The sequence below is a fragment of the Desarmillaria tabescens genome, assembly GCF_030435595.1.
Source record: "Desarmillaria tabescens strain CCBAS 213 chromosome Unknown EV420scaffold_47, whole genome shotgun sequence".
Lineage (NCBI taxonomy): Eukaryota > Fungi > Basidiomycota > Agaricomycetes > Agaricales > Physalacriaceae > Desarmillaria > Desarmillaria tabescens.
Window position 1 is genome coordinate 222384 of NW_026848346.1, and position 23660 is coordinate 246043.

Here is a 23660-nt window from a genome sequence, read left to right on the forward strand (position 1 = left end):
CACGAAATTCAGGAAAACGATTCTGGTGTCAATGAGTGTCCGTGCAGCAACTTGCCAATATGTGTGGACAAATACGTGTTGCCCTTCCTCCGTAGCCCAAACAATTCCTTCAAGAACGGAACGGGGCTCTTCGTAAAGGGAGAAATGTCGTGTCGACCCCCTTGTGAACGGTATCGCTTCGTGATGAATCCATCGCTTTGGAATGGAAGCCCGTCGGTTTCTCCAGCCAAGTGAAGACCCAGGAATGAGCAAAGCGTACGGTAAGCGCTGAAATCCGTCACGTATAATTGGCCTGCGAAGATATTGAGCTGCGTCACTATATGGCTATCGACAGAGAACACGTCGAGAGGACTGAGCAGCCGGGGGAAGTAATGGAACTGAAGATCGTCGAATGGCTTTGTCGTCGAAGTCACCTTTGGTGCGTAAACATGAAGACGTACGACCTTGCTGGTTCGTATAGTAGGCAACAGTTCGTTAACCTCGAATGGGCTGAGCACGACCAATCGCAGTTCGTCGCCCTTCTTGGAAGACACGATCCAGTTAACGGATCTCAGGAATTGCGAAGAGGGATCTTGGAACCTTCCCCGTACGGTGACATTATCCTCACGTACGACAGTCCTCGTGAAATCACTGGTGCATAATAGCCGAGACGCCCACGCGTCCCCGCTAAACGATTCGAGGCCTCTGAGAGGACGGTATAACGGCACGAAGGTAGAGTTCGAGCGAATGGTGCCAGTTTCGATGAAACTACGAACGTGGCGGTGAATGGAATGCGTCGCGGGTTTGCACTTTGCCGGCCTTTCAATCTGCTGTTCTCGCTCTATTTCTTGACTCACTTCCCTTTCCTGTTCTTCGTCCATGTTGCTGTCGAATACAAATGTGACGCCAATCTTCCGACAACGGTCTCGAAGTTCGGGAATGTTCATGAGAGATGTATTTGTCGTCGCAGAGCTTGCATTCACCCAGTATAAATCCACGAGAGAGCGTCCTTCTGGTTGAATCCAAGGGTTGAGAAGGTGATCGTCCAACTCCGAAGCAATGTAAGAGTCCCAGGCATCCCTCCTCCGGATGTAGTCTAACCCTTGCTGTGCCCAGTGAGGAACATGATGCGTGATATCGTCACACGTCTCAATCATGACCCATCGCAAAACGTCGGTTGTTTCCAACGCCGCTGATTCAGGTTTCCCCGCTGCTTTCCTGATTCTTTGGTCTATCTCAAGCGGCGCGAAGAACATCACTGATTGTCCCTGTCCCAGCTGCCGCATTCTCATGGCACCTATACGAAACGCATTAGTACATGATGAAGCTCGAATGAGAACAAACTGACCTTGCACAAGGCGATCTTTTGTTACCTTCGATCCTAACGTTATTGCTGCTCTGAACGTAAGAGGCAACTTGAGATCTGTGCCTCTCGTATGGGCTTGGTCAAGATAGACCAGGCATTTGTCCAGCTGGTACTTGAAGGGGGACAACAGCAGTGGCTCTGTGCTACCGCGTCGATCCAGCACCATCAGTTCGTCCGATTCACTAAAATACACAGCTGCCGACAAGTCCGGACGTAGAGAGAGCCAATGTTCGACCAGCTGCTCGTTGCGAAGCTCGAGCATCTGCGCCCCAACGTCCAACAGTACCCGTACTTCAGGTTGTTCTTGGACTAGAAGATCAAGAAATTCTTGGGCAGTTGGGCTATTTCCGTTATGTAAATTATGCAAACACATATAATGATTGTTCTCGGGCTGCAGAAGATACGTCAAGACCTTCGCATTCGTGCTTTGCTGATTGAGGGGGTCGCATTGCTGAATAGATGTGGGCAGCAGATATTGGTTATCGTTGGTGCCGCTGAAGCCTGTCGTTACATTGGGCTTGCTCTCCGCAAGATCCCATCCTGAGGAGGAGAGTTTTGACGGGAATTCCTTTGCCTGTTTTGGAAACACAACCTGCGACAAGAAGAAATCGACAACAGCATGGTTTTGGCGAAACAGGGGAACAATGTAAGTCGACCATTGCTCCTTGTCCTTGATGTTAACCCCACTGAGATGACGCAACTGAGCTGGTATGGAGTGACTGATCTTAATCCAGGTCTCGTATTCCGATAACGGGTCATCCTGCTTGAACAGGAGCTGAAAACAAGTTTCGAGTTGGCCCTCTGTCAATCCGCTGTAGTAATAGGACAAGCAAGTCAGAGAAATGGCGACATCGGGATGGCCGAATTCTGCCAATAGGGAGGGGACATCCTTGGCCCTGTATGGTACCGCTAGAAGACTTCGACTAAGATCCAAACCATAATCAACTCGCCAGCGGCGTGAGGATAACACATAGTGAAGAATTCCATGCGCAAATAATCCCCTGAGCATAAGAAGAAGACGCCATGTATTAGTCTCGAAGCATTGATTCTGGATAGCTCGAGCTAGATCCTTGTCAATGTGAAGCTGACTGATGAAAGTCTGTACGACATCGATGGGAAGTCGTGAGAAAAACGGATAATTTGGGAGTTGCCCGTTGAGAATCTTTTCACAGACGCTGGCCACCAAAGCGTCGCCGGCTTCGCGTTCAGTGATACGGAAAAATGGGAAAGAACCATCCCGTGAACGGACTTCGACTCCGAGAGGAAACTCTTCCTGAATGGCTCGAGCGCAGCTCGCGACGAGGGTGAAAATTTGTTGTATTGTCGTCCAACGATCGGGATAGCCTTCCAAAGGCCGCTGTTGTCCGATAGTATAGATAAGTTGATATCGGCAATGAAGGATTTCATCGCTCTCGTCCAATATGTCCCTAGAATGTGCGGTTATCCATTCTTGTAAGTCCAGCAAGGCAGCGGACGGGGTTTCTACGTCCTCTTCGTCGGGATCAACAGGTGCATGTATTAGACGATCGATGCACATCAGTCGGAACGATAAAATATGTTCAGGCTGGATGACCAGAATTCCACGCGCCTCCATACACTTCGCATACAAGTTGCGAATGAGCTCGATTCGTTCAACGGTAACGTCAAGCTGCCGAGAAAAGGGCATGTAGAAAATGCGTCGATTCAAAAGTCCTCCCAGACGCTGAACAAGCATCTGGAACATCTGATTGGCAAGGGGCTTGAGCACCACCACTCTGACGATAGCTTCCCCCGCCGCCAAAGCAACAGCAGCCATGGGAACAATAACCGAAGATTTTCCTTCTCCCATATTGAGTTGGAGGACAGAATTCTGCTTTGACGAGGGTGAGATGATTTCTTTGGCAACCTTGGTCTGAATAGGCCGGCAGATGAAGTCGTTCTCCACCTAGAAAGAAAAGATGTTATCAATAAGGCTACAGCAAACTGAGGAGTAACTAACCTGGAGTAATATCCACTCAGGATAAGTCACGGCCGTAACAGTGTGGTTACGCTCCTCCTTGTAAAATTCGGTGGTATTCCCGTTGATGACTGCACGAAGTAACCGTTGGGACCGTTGGTACTCCAAGTACAGAAACGCATATTCTGTTATACTGCTTGTCGGAATATCTTCAACCGTCAGAATGCGACGCAGAATGGACCTGGGAGTAAGTCGTGGCCATTTCCCAGCAAGCTGAAGGGCGCGCTGATTACGAGAAGAGCAGTGTGTCAATGTCTTCTTAATATTTTCGAGTGCTTGCCTCATAGACTGTCGACATTCATCGCGATAATTTTCAGCATCCTCGATCGTCCAAAGAATCGAGGCAGGCATAGATGGCGCGGGAGGTTGAGACAGCAATGACAGCCGACTTCCCTCCAGATCTTTACCGTAGAGCTTCTTACACATATCGGAGCTTTGTTGGAACTCGTTGATGAGAGATCCGAGCTCAGTGGTATCTGATGGCGCACGTGTGGAATTGGAAAGATCAAGTGAGCGGAATGGGACCATGAAAGCGTCGGCAGTGGTCAGATCTCTTTTGGTAAATAACCGAGAGATAGATATAGTGGACGCCATAGACTTATGGCTTTCGGTGCAGGGGTTGAAGCGATACTGTGGCACTGTTTCTGTCATGGCATTTAGCAACGCATCATTGACAATGGCTTGTGCTGTGCTCATGACCTTCACTACGCGGTCATTGTGGTAACAGGCTCTGAAATAGGGCTTCACCTTCACCATGGCTGTAGCAACGTCAAACATAGTGAAATCAGCTGCTTGGCGGGTGGTCAGGGTCGGGTCTTCGCAAGGCCACGCGCGGAAGAGACGCTGCAATAGTTGTTGGGCTTGCTGCGTCTGAAGATTCTCGTACGCCAAACGTCTCCTGTCGCGAAATGCATCGTACTCCTCTGTAGCACGCTGCTTGAGCTCTCCAGCAGGACTGTCCTGCAGGGACACAGTCATCTCTACAATCATCTCCTTCACTCTTGTCTGGCTAGGCTTCGTTCCAACTGAAAGATCAAGATATAGCGATGAAGCCGACTTCGCCCACGGTTGATCGATCTGTATGTTATGCACATTGGAGGGCACCACCAATGCCAAGAGTGAGGGAATCATAGGTCGAAATTCATCATCACAATATGCCAGGGCGGAGAAACTGAAGATCGACTGCCAGCGACGCCTCTTGAGAGACGCGGGGGTTTGCGGACTCGACCGTACTGAGTAGATGAACGGAATCCAGTTTCGTTTTAAATATGATGCACCAAGCCAGTGCCTCTTATAAGAGAAGGAAAAGTCCACGCCACTGTCAGAGGGTCCAATATTGTTCCACTCGTAAAGCCTAGTTAGTAGACTCGGGGGTTGCGCTGGGGCGGACGGCCCAATTTGTACCATGCGTGACATGTTCGACGAGATATTCTCATCCTCACGCTCAAGATCTCGAGACTGATGAACCACATCCCTCTTCTTTGAAAGAGCAAATGAAAACTCCTCAGGATAGAACGCCGCTAGACGGAAATTTGCACGGAGTGCAAGGCGGGACGGCGTAAGATCTTTATTCTCGATGTCACCATCTGGCTTATCTGCAAAGACTTGCATAGCAAGTACGTGCTGCAAAATGGATCCGACAAGCTTAGAAAAGTGATAGTGTTGAGACAGAGTCGACACGCCGGCTTGCCAATGAACATGGTGGCTGGTTTGTGATTTGGAAGTCCACGAGCGACGCGGAGTCAGGGCACCGATCTTATTCAGCAGGGCAATTTCTTCTTTCTGGATCGACTGGAACGAAAAGCATGCAGCAGACTGAAGTTCGCGAAGAGCTTCTTCTGTTCCCGTCTGCTGCGTCAAAGGGTCCGGGAGACAATAACTGCTTAGTGCATGGAGGTAAATTTGGTACAGCTTTCCGGGCAAACTCGTATGGCTGACCAGACAACCCATGTCACTGTCGATCATGTATTCGTGATAGACGACCTTTCGGGATGAACCACGGTCAATGGAAATGCTGACGTGGTCTTGCCACTGCTGATAGCGAACCTCTCCGTATGGTATGAGAATGCGCCTGCAACGAGGAAGATCATAATCATCCTTGGAGCGAAGGATTAGATAATTGTTGAGTCCAAAAAGAGTCCCGGCCGACTGATTGTCGTCGATAAGCATTTCAGGAAGGTTTTGACATTCCAGGGCTTTATCTGCGTTCAAGAAAAAGGACAGCTGGAAGCGTGGGAGTTCAACGTGGAATTGATTAGGAGAGTCGGATGGTGATGTGATGATTATGAACTCAGGGTCTTCTAGAGCCTTCAGTCGGGACGCCACCATATAGAAGGTAGGGCTATGAATGTCGATCATGTGCGAAGATGGGTTGGTCATTTTGGGATTCGAATCGAGAGACGAAATTTGCCAGTGCGCTGGAGATGACTTCCATAAACTGGAAAGTGGTCTAAATTCGATCTCGTGCGTGCTTAAATCAAGCCAATGACCGTAATCCTCGACGAAGGGCGTCGGTAGGTCTCGTTTGAACTCGTGATAAGATATCAATTCCAGGACTTGATCATCCTTCTTGGTGCGCACGATGAGACGGCCGTCATCCAGTCCCAAGAAGACCTAACACAAGTTCAGTTCCCATTTCTGTAAACTAAGGAAGTATTGAACCAACCTGCCAATCCGCGATAAGGCACCGACAAGCAAACTCAGTACCTGGCATATCGGCGGGAACGACGTCAAGTATTTTCTGTAAAAGGGAAAGGTTAGGACGAATCATTCGTGCACATTAGCAGAAGAGACCCACTGAACCAAAAATACGTGTATACATCGCATGCCCAGTTATAGACCGTGGAAGACGACCAAGTGGTTTTCCATTGATGAGAAGCGAGCCTGTCAACAGATTCAAGTGCACCTCCTGCGCCTGTTGGTTAGCGTCGGCAACGGTCTTTGTGGTGATCCAACGTTCATTGGGCTCCTCGACCATACTCCACTGAAGGTTTGATCGATATCCTGGCCATATAGACTTGATAGCATCGTTCAAGCCCTGTGTTCCTGTAGTCAATCTCTTGCATAACCATGGCTCAATATAGCAAGCGAGACGTTCATCCCGCTTCAACAACCTCTGGAAATCTTGTGACATAGCCTGTGGTTTATCAGGGGAGTTGTCATAGACTGTGATCGCGCATTCAATCAGAATAGTAACGTCCTCGCGAGATTGAAGGAGATTGGCGAAATGTATAGGATCCACATCGTAGGTACAACGACACGTCGCCGCTATCTCAAAAACACGTCGTTGAAAATCACGGATGGCGTCTTCCTCTTCTGCTCTTTGGAGTTTGCTGGCAAGTTGGCGCATCCACGAAAATGTTATCCCTCTAGCCCGACGGAGCAACTGATACGCCAAGTCGACGGCAGGTTCTGAAGTAGATGCCGCGGATGCTAGCATTCGACTAGTCAGCAAAATGATCGTCCGCACAGTGACACCTTCAAGCCAATTGGCTTCAACACTCCCTAACAGATCATTTAGCTCTGTCAGAAGGAGCTCACAGAAGTCGGGAGACGTTAACTCCTGGTGCCACTGGAAGGTACCGTTATCGGACACCATGCCCACCTGCCACGCGCTTTGAGTCAAAAGCGTATGTACTGGGTCACGGCTGAATGTGAGTATACGAGATCTCAGCTCTCTAGCAATATTAAACCACTGTAGTCTGGGCCCGGCCCGTAAACTACCGAACGCTTCGTACTCGTGCAAGGTTAGCCCTTGAGGGCAATCTGATTGGTTTGCGATGACCTCGTTTGAAGAATGGGTTGTATCCCGGATTGCGTATGTCAGACCGTCATATACGCCGTCCGCAGTGATGCGAAGGGTACAGAGATCCCGAATATCACAACTTTCGAAGGGATCGTCAATCCAAACATCCCCATCTGCATCATACAGGCGATAATTCAGCGCATTAGGTTGGCAGACATCAGATTCCGAGCATGGCAGAGCATGGTACGGATTATTCTTAGTCAGGGGTTGTGCCAAGGAAGCCAGTGTTACTTTTCCGGGACCATCTGCTTCTTGGATGTAGCCCTGGAGGGGACGATATGAAGTTAACGTTACGGGAGGACGAGCACGTTCATTCTTGCGAGAAGAAATTGGGATGCAGACGTCATGAAGAATGGAATATGTCGTCGATCTCCAATGTTTGAACACTTCGGGGGGTACCATCTCGAACAGGACGAGCTTCTCCATCACAGAATTTTCGGGAGGAAGTGGCCATTCGTGTACTTCTGTTTTCATAGTGCGAATCTCCATTTCCGCCTGGCATTTGCGACAAGCATTCGTATCATGCACGTACTCTTCTCGCCGAGTGCGACCTCGACCTATAGTCTTCTTGACTTTGGTATGACCTAATCCATCCGCCTCAGTGACAAGGTTTGAGCGTCTGGTATGGTTAGACTTCATCTGTTGGATCACCCGCTTCCGCTCCTTGTTGGCGTCACGTTCGATCCGCGCTTTGAGGTCCTGATACCCATCACCATCAGGAGAATTGTAGTATCGCACAGCGAAGCTGTCGTCGGTGACCTGGGTATCAAATACACTGCTTCCGCCTATAACAGATTCGTGGCGTTGCCGCAGGTACCGATATATTTCTCCCAGACGTTGAAAGGTCTTTGACTTGCGCAGAAGAATCGGCTGAAGAAGATCAAGGGGGATTTCCGGAGAGTATTCGCTTAACAATGGGCATTGAGACACGGCAACTTTGTCCATGGCAACCCATAGATCCATTAGAGTTAAAATCATGATCGATTCATCCTCTGGGTTTGATGCGTACGCATTCCTTGCAGCTTTCATATACTCTTCCACACAAACGGAAAGAGTGGCAGAAGACGACGCGTCCGTCAAAGCGCGGATTAACCAGACATCCAGATAGTTTTGGACACAGAACTCGAAATCGGCTAACGCAACGCGTGCGTCAGCTGTAAAAGCCCCGCTGAGCTTGTCGCGAGTGAAGTCATGGAAATTACGCGTCTTTCGAAGGCGAGGGACATGTTCGGCCTGGAACACAGATGGCGTATGGATCGTGGCAGCGTATTGGAGTATTCGTTTGGCGGCTGGTTTCGACTGTGGAAGGGCCAGAGTCGTATCGGCCACGATATCAAGTTTATCAGGCCCCCATCGCGACGACTTTTCCTGGTTGTTTTGAATCCCCTTCCACTTCTTCTGTAAAAGACCTTCCACGCGTTTCGCGATGTCCTCGACACGCTGAACCACAAACTGCGGAGCAGCAGTGCTAAGCTTGTAGATTCGACCACATATCTTCGCCCTCATACAGAAGAGTAGGTCGTTGTCGCGCAGATTCTCCTTTAGAGCACGCTCCAGGATTCCGGCCATAAAGAACGCCATGAATGATTTGTATTCCGCGTGGCCATCACCTGGATAGGGGCATAAGACCGAAATTGGAGATGACACAAAACCACAAACCTTCGTAAAGACTCGATTGCAAAGCAACGCGAAGGACGAGCCACAAAGGTGAACGTCGCCAGGGTGCTTGAGTTCTGTCTGATAGAATATCATCGCCTATCCTTTTTGTAAAGCGATGGACATTCGCAGAGGAACCTCCTTCGAGGCCATACAAGATGCCAGTGAGGAGCTGGGTGATGTAGCGAGGATGAGGGACTCTCCTCTCTTGTGCGTTGGTACTGCCACCATCTTCCGGCAGCTTAGCCGCGGGATCCAGGATATCTTTGCTCATGTGTACCAGGAATGACGCTAGCTCACGACAGAAGTCGGGGTCGCTAAGCAGCTCTGATGAGAACGAGATTGCGGGACCGGGAAAAGAACGTATGAGCTTTCCTACGGCGGCCATCACTTGCTCGCTGGGAATGGCGGCTTCGAAGCACTCAAAGACGACTTCATCATCCACCATCCGAAAGATGACGCCCGCATTTTGGGCATGAATGTAGTATGTCAAAACATCTGGAACATATTTTGCATTAGCAGTCATCGCTATGGATATCAACGCGCCGTACCTCCATCTACCATCTCTGATAACTGTTCCTCTACCTCTGCGGGTGAAAGAGCTCCATGTTTTTGCGAAGCCTTGAATTTTCTGAGCATCTTTACAATTGACTCCCAGTGGTCTGAATTTGAACGTGACACCTGGAACCTTTTCGCAGAATCCAGGACGACGCGACAGAGCGCGATATCGTTTGCTGACTCTCGATCATCTCCGTGAGGTAACTTTGGAGGTAAAAAGACATGATGGATGATGTAGGTAAGCTCCTCCATGGAGTACGGGCTGGCCAAGGGGACGAGCCGCGTGCAAAATGAGGGATGACACGAAAGAGAAGCGCAGTGACAAGAGTGGCCAAGACAAAATAATAATCCTAATTAAACGCGTACAAAAAAAAGGATTTTAAATTTAAATTGCCACAATTAGCACGTGGCCGTAGGCGGCGCGTTTATGGCTGCCGCCCAGTGCGTTGACATTTAAGTCATCATGCATTGGCATCAGAAAGTAAGCACTTGAAGTGCAAGATGTGCTGAAGGTAGTCAAGAATCAGAAACAAAGGAAGATTCAGAGGGTTCCGTCTTTTTACATTTTAACCGGGTGTTACCTGTGAGTTCATACGTCAAAATGCGGAAGTCAAGGCGTCAATCACTTGAACTCACTCTGTAGTAGTAGTTTGACTTGATGAGAGATAGGTATTAGATGTCGACCCGGATTCTGGAGGGGGGGCCGATTTTGAAACGTCGTCAGCTATGTGAGATGGTTCAGTCTCCGCCTCAAATTGATTCGGATCGTTGACGGTAGTTTCAGATGGATCACAAAAGTTTCATTACACGCATCTTCATCACTCCAAGCGACCTCAATACCAGCGCCTTTGTTGATGCGCTATTTATCTGAAAGATGTGCGTGTAGCTTGTACATCGAATCAAGATCTCTCTATTCTAGTAGTCCTAACTTTAGCTGTTAAAACATGCTGAAATGCTAGACTTTTTCCGTTGAAACAAACCGGATTCTCCCTTGGGTCATTGCACGGTCAAGTTTTCCACGATTCACTGCCGATTGGCCCCCAATGCCATATCACAATACGGTATGCCATGTTCTATGCAAGGCAGGATACCGGAAGTGGGGCTGTACTTCAAAAGTGGCCCAGCCTGCCGCGTTGGCGGCGTACCTAGTACGGTGACGATATGTGACCCTTCTTCTCACTCCTAGAATTGCCCTACCTGATATCAGCATGCGGTATCGCACGCGTTTACGATGCCAACAAAGCAAATATCAATGATACATCAGTCCCAGTCCTCAGTAGCGCGGTAGTGTGGGTCCCGATCATCAGCCTCTGTGAACTGCTCTGGGGTTAAGTACCAGACAACGACCGCTGTTCATCTTCTAATTCTTCATTATCATCATCGCATGCCAGCACTTACAGGATCCGCGGTCCACTGCTTTACTCGATATGATGCGCTCAAGAACAGACTTCTCAGTAGCACGTTTCCCGAGTCTAACTGTACTGACGACATCAAAGCCTGAAACGCTTGTACCCTCCACTAAACTATCCTCGACCTTAGTACAAAAATGTGCTGGACTTCTACAGATGCAGACTCAAAGCTGTTACAATGTCGTCCACTCCTGCAAGCTATCCTCCGCCTCCTGCCGGGCTTAACTATCTCGCAGTCATTCGCCCTTCTCTGAAATTGTTACTTCTAACCTCAGCATGGTCTTCAGTTTTGATTCCACTTCTCTTCACATTGTTTCTGTTCTCCTCTAAGTCATTGAGGCGAACACCTATCTTCATGCTGAATGTCGCATCTATTATCATGGGTCTAGCCTTGGGCGTCCTGTCTTACTATAATGGGGTGAGCGTCATTGACCTCATGGACTACACTCCAGCTGAACCATCCATGTGGATTCGTAGCTTACGACTATGTTGTCTCCAGAGTTGACAATAGCTGGCACAACCGTCATCGCGTACACGATTTTCATCAATGCCTTGCCGCTCTTCTCCGAATCAATTTTAGTGCTTAGGGTGTTGACGGTGTATCCTCTTCGAAGAACATCTCGGTCGACTCTCATGATCGTTTACATTCCACTGTGTTGCATGAAGGTTGCCCGGCTTGTTAACATTTTGGTATACTGGGTTACGTGGTTTCCTACCATCCTGGCGGGAGGAAATCCTATTGCTGTTGCGCAACAGTCATGGCAACTTCCTTCCGAAAAAATTGAGTGGTTTCTGCAGATGCTCGACAATGCGTAGGTCGTGATATGATGTATAGGAGTCAACTCTGACGTTTCTTCTTCAGGTATGCATCGGCGATTTTTCTCTATCGCCTCAGACAGAGTCGACATGTAGGTTGTCGGGTTGAACAGCCGAGTAAGTCGTACGGTTTACCCTATGACGCTGAAGTTGACCACGTCACAGCCTCTTATTCAAAACGTATCAGCACTTTATTCTGGATCGCTGTCTCCAATTTCGTTTTTCCCGTCATGCTTTCCTTCGTTCAATTTGTCCTTGCTTTCAAGGCTCAATTATTTCTCGACGCCACGTACATCATCATAACCAACGTATATTTCGAAATCATCGCCGTGTTGCTTGCCACCGTTTGGTCTGCTGGTAGTAAATGGTCCGAGAAGCAGCAGGCGACGAGGGACTTGGCAGCAGTGACTCTTCCTCCCTTTACAGCCGGTCTCATGTCCACCAGGACACCGGCATTATACCAAGGAGATAGTACAGCGGCTACGTGCCCGCGATCCGCTATTCTCATGGAAAGTGTGAGCCTAGGAAATGATATCGAGTCCAACGGATGCGGTCATGCGGAAGTTAAGCACGACACGGAGTGCTAGTTTTGAGAAGGACGTTTCTTAATTTACTTTCTGAAGACAGTGATTAGTATCTATTAGACTCGAACAGGTTGTTTATCCCTTCAATTACAGTCGTATATTCGCCCTCCCAACCACGACTCGAGGCACATAGCACGACCCTGCCCAATTTAATCGTGCTATTCCGTTGTTGGAAGCGGAATACGTTAAATCTCACACCAGCCGACGTAGGGTACGAATATCGGATTCGCTTAGGTTTACTTCCTGCCGATCTTACCTTCTCTATAAGTATGCGCATTTCTGGACAATTATCGAAGCCAATGTGGACATCATATATTCTACCTGTTCTAAGTAGCTATGGCTGTAATTCTGATTCTTTCGGAGCCGCTTCTGCGTCCGAGTTCTCTTCTAGAACAAAAGAACACATCAAGCGAGGTATCTTCTACCGACTCGGAAGTGCTACACTTGGGATAACTTCGCGTTTTGATGAACCTACCATTCGGGAGCCCAACATGCTTTTCAAGGCTTGGTGTACACCGCATGTACCCCAATGGCTACATTAAACCTGCTACCATCTCATCTTGTGTCCGTCAAGGCCACTTGACCGACAACCCCGCAGTTAGCGAATGGGTAGGCATTGTTACTAGGGTGCTTGGATTCCTACTTATTGTCCTCGGTACACCAATCGTTAATCGAAGCTGGAGTATTTAAGGAGAAACATTGCTAACTTTAATGTTAAATAACGCTACAGTGAATGTCTTCGCCGGGACAGTGAGTGATATTGTTTGAGAACGTGGTAGCACGTGGTGTATATTCTGTGCCTTTGCGACACTGACCACGGCTTGGTGGTGGGACAACGGGTTGTACTTATAGCGTGCAGTGGTCTGCCGGCATTGCTCGCCTTTGAAGTCGCTCGGAGCCCTTTTTCTTCATTATACCCTTTGTCGTCGACCACCATCTTCGACGCTTTCACCTGTCACTTCTTGTCGTGCCGCCGTCGGTATCGTCCGACTCGTTCACCCTCACCTTATTCCTCGCTGTCTCCTCAAGATTCGTAGACCATGGCGAGGCATCGTGACGCCTTGCCAAGGCTCAATATACCGGCCTCGCTCAATATGCAGCAGCCCATGCAAACGATGTATTCCCCAGCCCTACCGACATCTATTCAGCAGGGCTTTCACCCTCCTCTTCCTATGCAAACTCCCATGCAAAACTTTTTCCCTCAAGTTCCGTCTGCCCAAGGTCGACCAACCCACCACGCCGGACAGGCCAGCGTTGCTCAACTGGCTGCTGCTGGCATTCATCCTCCCAGCGGGTACCCCATGACGCCTATGGGCGGCCACTTTTCGCGGCCATCCATGATGATGAATGGTCCTCCTGGAGGCCATCCTTTTCCTGGCAGAAACAGGAGACAGCTTAGCATTGGAGGTCCTCCCAAGGCCGTTTTAGGAGGGCCGAATCGTAAACTCAGTCCAATACCCCCTGCTGCAGTAGCAGCCACTGGATCAAGTACGTCCCCCGCGCCACAAGCAAAACCCAAAAAGATTGTTGTCAATCTCCCAAAGGAGGATATCATCGGAGATAATGGACAAGTAGTCGGTCGCGCTCCGTGGGCGAGGAATCCTTTGAGCGATCCCGTTATTCTGCCACTTCCTGACGTCACCGCGGTAGAAACGTACTCAGTAGAGATATACCCCTCGGAAGACTGGAGATATGGTATTCCACCAACCATTGATGTCTTTTTACCAGGCAAGGTTAGACCATCTTTACGTTGTTCCCTTTATCTCTACTGACTTGGCATAACAGAGCGCTTGGGACACAATGAAGCAAATGGCCATAGAAGAGAAACTGGAGAAACTGGGCGTAGAGCGCGGATCAGGGAGCAACGTACCTCATATATATGCACCTCATGCGCGTGCGGCATCGGTATGTCTTATCATTCTGCGTATACCCTAAGTTTCATGGTTCGCTCCAGGTATCTTCTCCTGCAGATCCTGCCCTTCTGCTCTTCAAGCTCAACAAACTCCAGCAATCACAAAACGCGTCATCCAATAATTCTTTGGCCCCTTCACCTCAGCCGTCTTTTGGCATGTCACCATCGCCACATCAACAAGGACCAAGATTTATGGTGAACAGACACGGCCACAGCATGTCTCTGGCCCAGCCACCCACGCAACCCCTATATCCTTACAACAGCGGGCCTGCCGCCGCGCTGAATCCGTTTGGACACGATGCTGTTTTAGGTTCTGATCAAATGCCCTCGCGTTCGCCGCGTGTTTCTCCTGGCCCTTCTGGCATCGGCGAAATTCATGCTCCTCAAGGCCGAGTCCCTGTTGCACTTCCATCTTTGGTACCTCCACCTCTATCCGTTAGTCGCCCCGACAGCAGGCCAGATTTTAATAGAGGGTTTGGCCTTGATATCCCCGAAGAGGAAGAAGAGGAAGAGGAAGCTGCAGAAGACGAAAACATGACTCAGACTGACTCCGATGAAGAAGGCTTTGATCAAGAGGTTGATGATGATGAAGACCGGGGAACGGAGGACGCTGGTTTGACAACGGCTTCACAGAGCCAGCGCCATTCCAGACATACGTCGAAATTATCGGCTGCGCTTTCTCTCAGGTCGTTTGGTGTGTTCAATGCTGATGGACTGAACGAAAGGACCGATTTGGAGCCAATAGCCGACGGAAACAACAGCATGGAGGAGAAGCATGATTTAGATGGCGTCGAAGAATGGACGGGATCGGAGGACGTGTTTATGGGCCTCGAAAGTTCGGACGACGAGGTGTGTGGTGGCCAAAATCTGTTCTGTCTCTGTACTCATCTTTCGTTCAGAGCATCGGGGAATGGTCAAATCCTTCAGACGAGGAAAGGGCACGGCAGCAACGTCTTGAGCGACGAGCGCGTCGCCGGGCTTTGCAGCAAGATGTTGAACAGCCGAGACGCATACCCAACTTCCCTCGTCCGCCTGAGAATACTATGGTATTAGCTCGATCTGGTGAGGAAGATATTATATCAAATCCCAGTGAGGAAGAGCAATTGCATGACCACGAAGTTTATCTTGGCGTGCATAATTACTATGAACGTCCCCCTTCAAATATGAGCGGACGCTCGTCTCGACCTCTTCCTCCCCTTCCCCATTCTCGATTACCTTCTGGACAACACTCTATTCACGACCCAGCCCAAGCTCATTCGCGCCACCCGTCAGACCTTAAACCTGACTTTCCTGAACCCAAACCAGCCATTCCCCGTCTTAATCCTAATGCTAAACCCTTCGTTTTCGGCGCTCCGCTTCAGAGTTCTTGGAAACCTGATGCATTTACTGGCTCTGGTGACCATACTCACTCGCGTGCACCATCCTTTGGCAAAACTCTCAATGCTGGCGCACAAGAATTTAAGCCCAGTGCTTTCACGTTCAAGGTTGCAGGTCCTATATTCCCTGTGGCAGAGCCTTACCGACCGCTCCCTGTTCCCCCTGTTGATCAGTCGTCACCATTCCGGGTTCAAGGCCGCGAAAAGCGTAGACGCCACGGATCGACTGAGACTATGGAGGAAGGAGATAGTATGGCGTCATTCAAGTTCCCGCCGGTTGCTGATTCGCTTCCGGGTCTCCATCAGATGCCATCACCCCGTCTTGATAGATCTGCGCATTCCTCTGCCAACCCGTCTGCAGAACCATTTACATTCGCTGGCTTTTCTGCTGCTGCAACCTTACCACCGATACCCCCTGCGGAACCTGCTGAAGAAACTCTACAAGACGAGAGTACTGCGCGCGCCGAGTACGGTGATTCCCAAATGGATGCATTTGAACTACCTTCGAGCTCGAAAACCAAACGGGCACCAATACCGCTGGACTTCAAGCACACTGTATCGAACAATACCGTCCCCGCCGGTTTGTTCAAAGCCTTAGTCAATAACGGTGGTGAGGAACGTACCCGCCGAGCCGTGCGCTCACGGCTCAGTTCTCGCGAAATCTTTGAACACGTTTCTCGTCCTTCGTTGGATGATCTTAGTGTTCCTGCCATCTCGCACAAAGTATCCCGAAGCCGACTGGTTACTGATCCCGGTCATAGGCAGGTGTCGCCCACTGAAGATGTATTTGGATCTACACGCCATTCCCGGAGACGATCATCGCTTCCTGATGCTCTGCATCCTTTCTCTACCGCATCATCCATGTCAGAGACATCGGTCATTAATAAGGACCTGACGAGCCGGTTCGAGCTGCATAAAATCGAGGATCTGTTGGATGAAAAGATCGCCGTCCTCCGTCGTGATATCAGAGGAGGGTCTACATTGAATCCCAATACAGAAGCCATGATAAGTGAGGTCCTTTCGCTATTCAGGACTCAGCTCCGTGATTCCGCCACGCGTAGTTTGGAAGATACTCAGTTGGATGCGCGGGGGGAATTGGATTTCCAATTGATCAAAGACGTCATCGAACAGTCCCATGCTGAAACGCTTGCCCATCTCAAGCAGGAGCTTAGCAACATATCGCAGAGCTTCTCTAAAGGACGTCCTATCTTGAATCCGGTCGTTCCGGATGCTCTGGAGCAGTATAGTACCCGCACTATCCAGGCAGTCAATGAGGCGATATCAGAAATGTCGGTTCGCTTGGAATCTATTGGACGAGCAGCGCCGGCGAGAGAGCGAGATGCCATTGTGGATGCTATAGTATCTGCCCTGTCTCCTGTTCTCAGCTCCATTCGTCCGGACGCTGTTGATTATGACTATCTGTCCGAGAAGCTCTCTCAAGCAGTCAAACCCAACATATCCCAGTTAATTGATCTTGCATCAGATAAACGCGAGACGGCTGGCCTCATTGTTAACCAGTTAATTCCTCTTTTGTCAAATCTGCAGGAGCCTAGCCCTGCTGTTGACACCGACGCCATCAGCCTTCAGCTCACATCTGCTGTCACCCGAGCCATCGCACCAATCGACGCCTTCGAAATCAAGGAGCAAGTCGCTGACCTTGTCGTTGAGCGTCTTGACGCTCGTCTCGCTAACCGAGATAAGACGTTGACAGTGGACACCATCGCGAGTCGCGTTACCGATAGCGTTTCGGGTCTTTTAGAGCCACTTCAGAGCATCGACAGCACGTTGTCGACACTTGTCGAAGGACAACGATCCCTTGCTTCTCTGCAATCAGACTTGTCGTCGGCTCAGAGTAATGTTGTGGATGTCATGACAGGTCTTCCTTCGAATGTTTTGTCTGCAGTACAAGATATCGGAAGTCAGATTGAACTGATGTCGAAAGGTCAAGTCGAGGATAAACCGATTGCTCCGGATGAGAACATTGTCCATATCAAATCGGTCGTGGATGAGCTTACGGGCAAACAGCGCGCACTCTCCGAACAGAGTGGCGAAATTTTGGGGCTTCATAAAGACGTCATCCAAAAGATCAACGCTCTTCCGGAATCTTTCTCTGTAGCTACCAGTGTGCTCCAGCAGGCACATGCCGAATTCGCGCTCTCGAGAGATGTAGTCAAACATGAACTTGAAGACCTCAGGAAGGCCAACACCGAGTTACAAGTCCAGGTCGCCAAAGCTCGAGGCGCGCATGGACAAGTTCGCGTTGAGAAGGAGATGCTTTCTGAGAAGTTAGGCATTGTGGAGGCTGATCGGGATCGACTACGGGCCCAAGTGAAGGAATTACAGGATTCTGCTACGGCAAAAGCCGAGGAGAGCACAGTTGTTGAAGTTCGAAATACAGAATTGCAAGATGCTCTAGCGAAAGCTCTTTCACGCCTCCAATCTTCCGATGTTGCAACACAGTCTAATCAAGAACGAATCGCTGAGCTTGAAAAAGCTAATCAAGAGCTGCTGTTTGATAAAAGGACGCTAAAGACCAAGGTAAATGCCGTCATCTCGTTTTAACATATGACACGCCTGACATATTATGCCAATTATCAGATTGACGCTCTTGAACTGAAAGTGACGTTTGCTTCTCGTGACAAAGATTTGGCAGAGGAAACTATCGCCGCTCTTCGCAGGCAAAATGAGGATCTTACGACGAACTCGAGTCAATGGGACAGCCTTCGTCAAGCTTCGGAGCAAATTCAGATGGTTGCAAACCTTATGCGCCAGTCTGACGACGAAGAGTTAAAGGAGCTTAAGCGCATCCGTGATAGGTCGAAGTTGCTTGAAGGGGAACACTCGGCGCTGCAGAAACGATTCAAGGACCAAGAGGGACGGATATCCAACAGCGAGAAAGCGGCATTTACCGCCCGCCAAAGTCTCTCTCAAGCACAACAGCGGGCTAGCGAGTGGGAGAATCGTGCCAAAGAATATGAAGGCAAGCTCGAGCACACGCAGACGATGCTGGACCAAGCCGAACAAACTCAAGCTCAATTGGATACCGATTACTCGTTGGTGAAGATGCAGTTAGAGGAGCGTGAAGCGGATGAACGTTTGGCGAAGGTAGACGTGCTCTTTCATCACCACTATATCCTCCTGACAGTATTATTCTTTGCCCAGGACCGAGAGACTCGCTTACGCGAACAAATCAACGCCCTTGAAGCCAAAATCAAAGTCATGCAAACCGAATTCGAGCGATCTAGGAATGCGAACATCAAAACGTCAGCAGCCGCCAGACCTCGGAACGGTGTACCGCGTCCCGACTCTCGTGCGAGCACAGAGTATAGTCGTTCGCGATCGGTGACGCCCAATGGACATACTCCTCCTCAGCCGTCGGTATGGGACTCGATGCATGCGCCAAAGAGTAATGGGGTCCCGGTCCATTCGTCAACCTACCCACCTGCCCCCTCTCGTTATCCGACTTCCCTAAGCCGAGGGGCACCCAAACGACAATCTCGGCTACCAGCGCCCCCTTCGCCTACACCGAGCACTGTATCGTTGGCGCCAACTGTAGACGAAGACGGCTGGTGGACATAAATCTTCCAGACAGGTTCTTTTCATTGACCCTCTTTTCCAACGCTGTCAATCATCCATGTGCATTATCACTCATTCATCTATGGCTATCCCTGTTGTCGGTATCCTACATTCAGTCTTGCTTTTATCTATTTGCATCACCATCCATTTCATCATTGGCTAACACATTGGTTTACACACATATATACGTTATCCCCAAGTCTTTCAAGCTCTATTACCCACCTCACTGCTGATTGTACATAAATACCCTCTTCTTTTCACTGTACACTCGGAAATGGAATTGCATTACTATGTCAGTGTGTAAGTATAAGCGTGCATTAATTATATCGTGACAACAGATGGTAACCCGGAACTGATGTGTAAAACTGGAGGGACGAAGTCGTTATGTCTTCTCTGTGGGCGGAGCGGATGGAGCGAGCTTCAGCCACACGTTCACTACCCGCTCTGCTTCAATTGGATCTGCCGGAATCCTGTGTTTACTGTCAATACCTTGACGCGTACAAGAAGAGAGTCTGAAAGATGCATACTCAATCTTTGGCTCCCATCTCCCGTTCTTGTGCATAAAAAATCTTGGTACGTGTTTCTGTCCATGATGTGCCATGGTCTTCCTCTTCTCTCTCTGTGCGTCCTCAACTGCTGATTTTGCAGTTGTCGCCGCCTCCATATCTTTGTCTAGAATAGCCTTTGTCAGATCACTCCATAGTCTGCGAGACTCGTTGGGCTCTTGCTCTTCCTCAGAAGGAACCCATTTGGGCGATATATTCTGCCCATCTTTAACGGCGTCGAACAACACGCGCCGCTGTCGTTGTCTAGAGGGAGCTCGATCAGAGAGGAGCAGGCGTAAAATATGACGTAGACTGGCCTTAGTGCTCTTGAAATCCATAACATGACTCCACCGCCCGGACACCTCGCCAATCTCTGTTGTATTTCGACGGATCTTGCCGCTGATAGCATTGTATGTTCCAGAGAAGAAGCCCTGGATGCCGTTAAGGAAGAAGGAAAAATCAAAGAGATATGCATACCTTGGTTTTAAACTCAAGGTCGCAATATAACCCGTGTTTCTCATTCTTAGCAATACACGTATCCCCCAGCTCTAGAACCATCTTTCCAAATAGTATGCCGCGTGCATACATGTTGGGCATGGTAATCACGTATTCTGTTGGATGTCAGAGCACAGCCCGGGTGCAGGAACGAAACGAGGGAAACGCACCTCCATCTTCCGGCTTGCTTAATAGCAAGATCCTGTTCTCGCCCTCCATCGTTGTCGACACGCTGTTCCCCAGGAACTTACTCTTGGGCCGCAGCTCACCGAGGATAATAATACGGTTGGCAGGAGAGATGTAGTAAAACGCCGAGACCGGCGGGTGATGCGAGACTTGCTCTGCGATGTAGTATCCGTGGGTGCCATTTGGATAGTCGTACCGACATCGAAAGAATTCCCCGAGAATAGGATTATAGCTGTATGCGGTCGATGTGAGGAAAGAATGTTTGAGAAGAAGGGACGCACGGCTTCTTGACGCCCTTTGGCTTGATGTGCCATCCTGCGAGGTAGTACTGAAGGACACGTAAGAAGCGTTCTTCTGGATCCTCCATGTCTTCTGCGCTGTGTTATTCCACGAAGTCAATGGATATTCTGTTGTGCAGCTAAGGGGCGTACCCGAAGATAAGATCTGGATGGGACATAAAGTCGGTTATGCGCTCGAGCATGCTGCGAGGTTCTAGGACGAAAGTCGGAAAGGTAACTCTTGAAAGGTCCATGCCGACGCTGCGAAAGCCTCAATTTCCTTCGAGACAGGGAACGACGACGGCGAGCATACCGTAATTGGGAGATGAGGGAAGTGATAATCGAGCCTTCATTCTCGTCTCTGAAGGACAGTGAGCATCATTTCTGTCGATAAAAGAGCTGTATACGGACAGGATGGAAGTATCGTCTGGCTCTGTGTCGGTAGGGACGCCCTCGTCGTCGCGCTTACCTGTTGCGGCTGCACGTATGTGGGAACTGGCAGTGCTGAAGAGGCCCATCATGGTCAAGGGAAGCGGGCTGGTTGGCTATATGCAGCCGCGGAAAGGGAAAGGGTAGCAGCTGGCTATGCTATGCTAGTCCGGAGGAACCTGATATATGTGTCCCAGACAGGGGGACTTGCGGCTCGGTTTCGGGTCTTTGATGTCATCAATGTTATGTATATCTAAAAACAAAACATTTCTAAAAAACAATCTTCTTCCTCCCTACTGGCATCTCTATATCGTCTCTGAAAAATGCTCCGTACGCACTGTGCTCCTTCTTTTTAATCGTCATCGGGAACTTATTCCGGAGCTCCTCGTTGTCGTACCCGCCTTCCCTCAACACCCTTGCAAATTCACCAGCTAGCGACTTTTCGTGTGCTGCGCCTGTAAAAAATGTTATAGACTTGCCAGTACGTCCACCGCGACCTAGGAAAAAACAAGTGTCAGAAAACAGGATCCGACAACGACGACCTCTTACCAGTTCGTCCAATCCGGTGCACATAATCTTCAACCTTCAAAGGGAATGTATAATTTATCACCACACCGACGTCAGGAATATCTAATCCACGAGCAGCCACGTCTGTTGCCACCATGATATTGGTTCGGCCCGTTTTGAAATCTTCTAGTGCTGCCGTTCGAGCCGGTTGCTTCATGTCCCCGTGCAGTTCGCTGACGCGGTACTTTTCACGCTTCAATAGCGCAGCTACGCGAGAAGCCTCAGGCTTGTATAACGCGAAAACAAGGACACGATTCGTGGTACCCGCCATCTTGTTGGGCAAAATTGTACGTAGATGCTTCAATAATCGGGTACTGAGGTGAGGAGCTCGGTCAGGTACAGCATGCGGAGACAAGCGGTGACTCACTCTTTACTTCGTTCATCATCAAAAACTTCTGCACTCTGTTCCACTCGGCTGTTGGCGGTTAAATCTTCGCTACCAACAGTTACCCGTACAGGGTCACGCTGGAAAGTGCTAGCAAGGCGCCTGATTGATTCCGGCCACGTCGCGCTGACTGTCAGAAACCATATCAGCCGGACCGTAAGAACGAAAAAAAAATGAGAAAAACTCACACATCATCGTTTGCCTCTCCTCATTCTTCTTTGTATAAGAAATAATTTGCCTAATGGCATTCTCAAACCCTTGATCTAACATCCGGTCGGCCTCATCCAAGACCAGATAATCAACTCCACCCAATTCACACACCCCTTCTCCAATCAAATCCAATATTCTGCCTGGCGTGCCAACAACAATTCTCGTTGTCACCTTGTTCCCCTTTCCTCGCATCGCATTCCGGAGCATTTTGATTTGAGCCTCCTTTGGCGCTCCACCATACACAGCAACGCTGCCGATGCCAAACGGCTTGCCGAGTTCTTCGAGCGCATCGTGGGTTTGCATAGCGAGCTCACGAGTGGGCGCCATGACGAGAGTCGTGACGCCGTCTTTATTGGGCGGGTTGTGGATCAATTTAGCGAGAGCAGGGATTCCGAACGCGAATGTTTTGCCGCTGCCGGTTTCGGCGATACCGACGACGTCGCGTCCTTCAAGGGCGGGGGGCCAAGCGCAGGCCTGGATGGGAGTGGGAGCAGGGAAACGGGTCAACGGCGCACGGAGGTCGTCGGGAATGGGGAGCTGGGCAAAGGTTAGGTATGGTGTGATGGATGGCGTACAAGTAATGTTGTTCGTGGTAAGGAAAGTAGTAATGTCAGATTCCATTGCCGTATTTTCGACTTTGGTAGACTTCTTCGTTTTTTTCTCTACGGGATCTAGACGGAAAGTTGAGAAGTCGAATACTAGAATGTATGTGCTCGATAACGCACGTTCTGAAACCTCTGCGTTCTCGTTGGACGCCTCATCTCTTTTTCGTTTCTTCTTCTTTTCTTTTCTGTCTGCTGATGAAGAGTCTGCAGTTTCTGTTTCTGAAAAAGTATGAGTTACGACTCAATAGTGTAGACACCGTACGTACGGTCAGGTGAAGGTTCCTTCGAAGACTTTGATTTCTTCTTTTTCTTCTCCTTTTTGCCTTTAGACAGTCAGGATGAGGCATTTAAGATGGAAAGGAAGACTCACTTTCAGTACGATCCTTACTTGAGGTATCAACGGCCTCCGTTACTGCAGATACGTTAACCATAAACTGATGTAATTGGACTTGACATACGTTGTGATTCTTCAACGTCGGCATGCTTGGTTTTCTTCTTTTCAGATTTGGCTGTAAGAAATCAGGATCGTCAATTCATATATGACCGGAATACCCACAGTCAGTATCGCCATCCTCAGCATGCTTCCGTTTCTTGAACTTCTCTTCCACGGTGCCTGTCGTTTCTGAGCTTGAGAAACAACTGGAATCATATTAAACTTGAAATCACCTTCGGAGTGCTTTTTCTTTTTCTTCTTCTTTTCTACTTCGTCCACGGGTATAGCATCATTGTTTACGGGTATCGTGTCTTTTGTTGGCTTGAGCAAGGCATCGTTAGACATTATTTGAGGAATAAGCTTTTTCGTGAAGGAGGGAAGAAAAAGTGAAATATGAAATGTTTGGCGATGATTGGTTAAAAGGCAATCACCGGCCCGCTCAGTGACCTCGCCCTGACACCGTCTGAATTTAGGTCAATCCTGTAAAGTTTGCG

The 23660-nt window shown here is 49.3% G+C and overlaps 5 protein-coding genes across 5 annotated transcripts; 2 read left to right on the plus strand and 3 right to left on the minus strand.

Moving 5' to 3' along the window:
* Positions 1-8: 8 nt before the first annotated feature.
* EV420DRAFT_1715959 (uncharacterized protein) lies at positions 9-9612 on the minus strand (the record flags this gene model as incomplete). The annotated part of the gene is made up of 7 exons (XM_060479696.1): positions 9-1276; positions 1328-3269; positions 3324-5954; positions 6007-6081; positions 6139-8756; positions 8806-9300; positions 9354-9612. The coding sequence occupies 7 exons, from the start codon at positions 9610-9612 to the stop codon at positions 9-11; spliced, it is 9288 nt and encodes a 3095-aa protein (XP_060325796.1).
* Positions 9613-10759: 1147 nt separating this feature from the next.
* Positions 10760-12284, plus strand: EV420DRAFT_903006 (uncharacterized protein). The gene is made up of 4 exons (XM_060483933.1): positions 10760-11187; positions 11247-11581; positions 11632-11702; positions 11751-12284. Exons 1-4 carry the CDS (start codon positions 10948-10950, stop codon positions 12170-12172), a joined length of 1068 nt encoding a protein of 355 aa, XP_060325797.1. The 5' UTR covers positions 10760-10947; the 3' UTR covers positions 12173-12284.
* Positions 12285-12955: 671 nt separating this feature from the next.
* EV420DRAFT_903008 (uncharacterized protein) lies at positions 12956-19212 on the plus strand. Its single transcript, XM_060483934.1, has 6 exons — positions 12956-13902; positions 13955-14074; positions 14124-14930; positions 14981-17995; positions 18056-18562; positions 18620-19212. Exons 1-6 carry the CDS (start codon positions 13210-13212, stop codon positions 19034-19036), a joined length of 5559 nt encoding a protein of 1852 aa, XP_060325798.1. The 5' UTR covers positions 12956-13209; the 3' UTR covers positions 19037-19212.
* A 203-nt stretch (positions 19213-19415) lies between these two features.
* On the minus strand, positions 19416-21058 carry EV420DRAFT_1276640 (Oxysterol-binding protein; the record flags this gene model as incomplete). The annotated part of the gene is made up of 9 exons (XM_060467971.1): positions 19416-19503; positions 19561-19852; positions 19892-20009; positions 20056-20189; positions 20244-20491; positions 20541-20636; positions 20691-20798; positions 20851-20898; positions 20949-21058. The coding sequence occupies 9 exons, from the start codon at positions 21056-21058 to the stop codon at positions 19416-19418; spliced, it is 1242 nt and encodes a 413-aa protein (XP_060325799.1).
* A 120-nt stretch (positions 21059-21178) lies between these two features.
* On the minus strand, positions 21179-23543 carry EV420DRAFT_1570651 (DEAD-domain-containing protein). Its single transcript, XM_060474277.1, has 8 exons — positions 23399-23543; positions 23290-23352; positions 23192-23228; positions 23104-23145; positions 22107-22952; positions 21901-22048; positions 21516-21847; positions 21179-21463 (listed from the first exon to the last, which is right to left on the minus strand). The coding sequence occupies exons 2-8, from the start codon at positions 23311-23313 to the stop codon at positions 21237-21239; spliced, it is 1656 nt and encodes a 551-aa protein (XP_060325800.1). The 5' UTR covers positions 23314-23352; positions 23399-23543; the 3' UTR covers positions 21179-21236.
* Between the last annotated feature and the right edge of the window lie 117 nt (positions 23544-23660).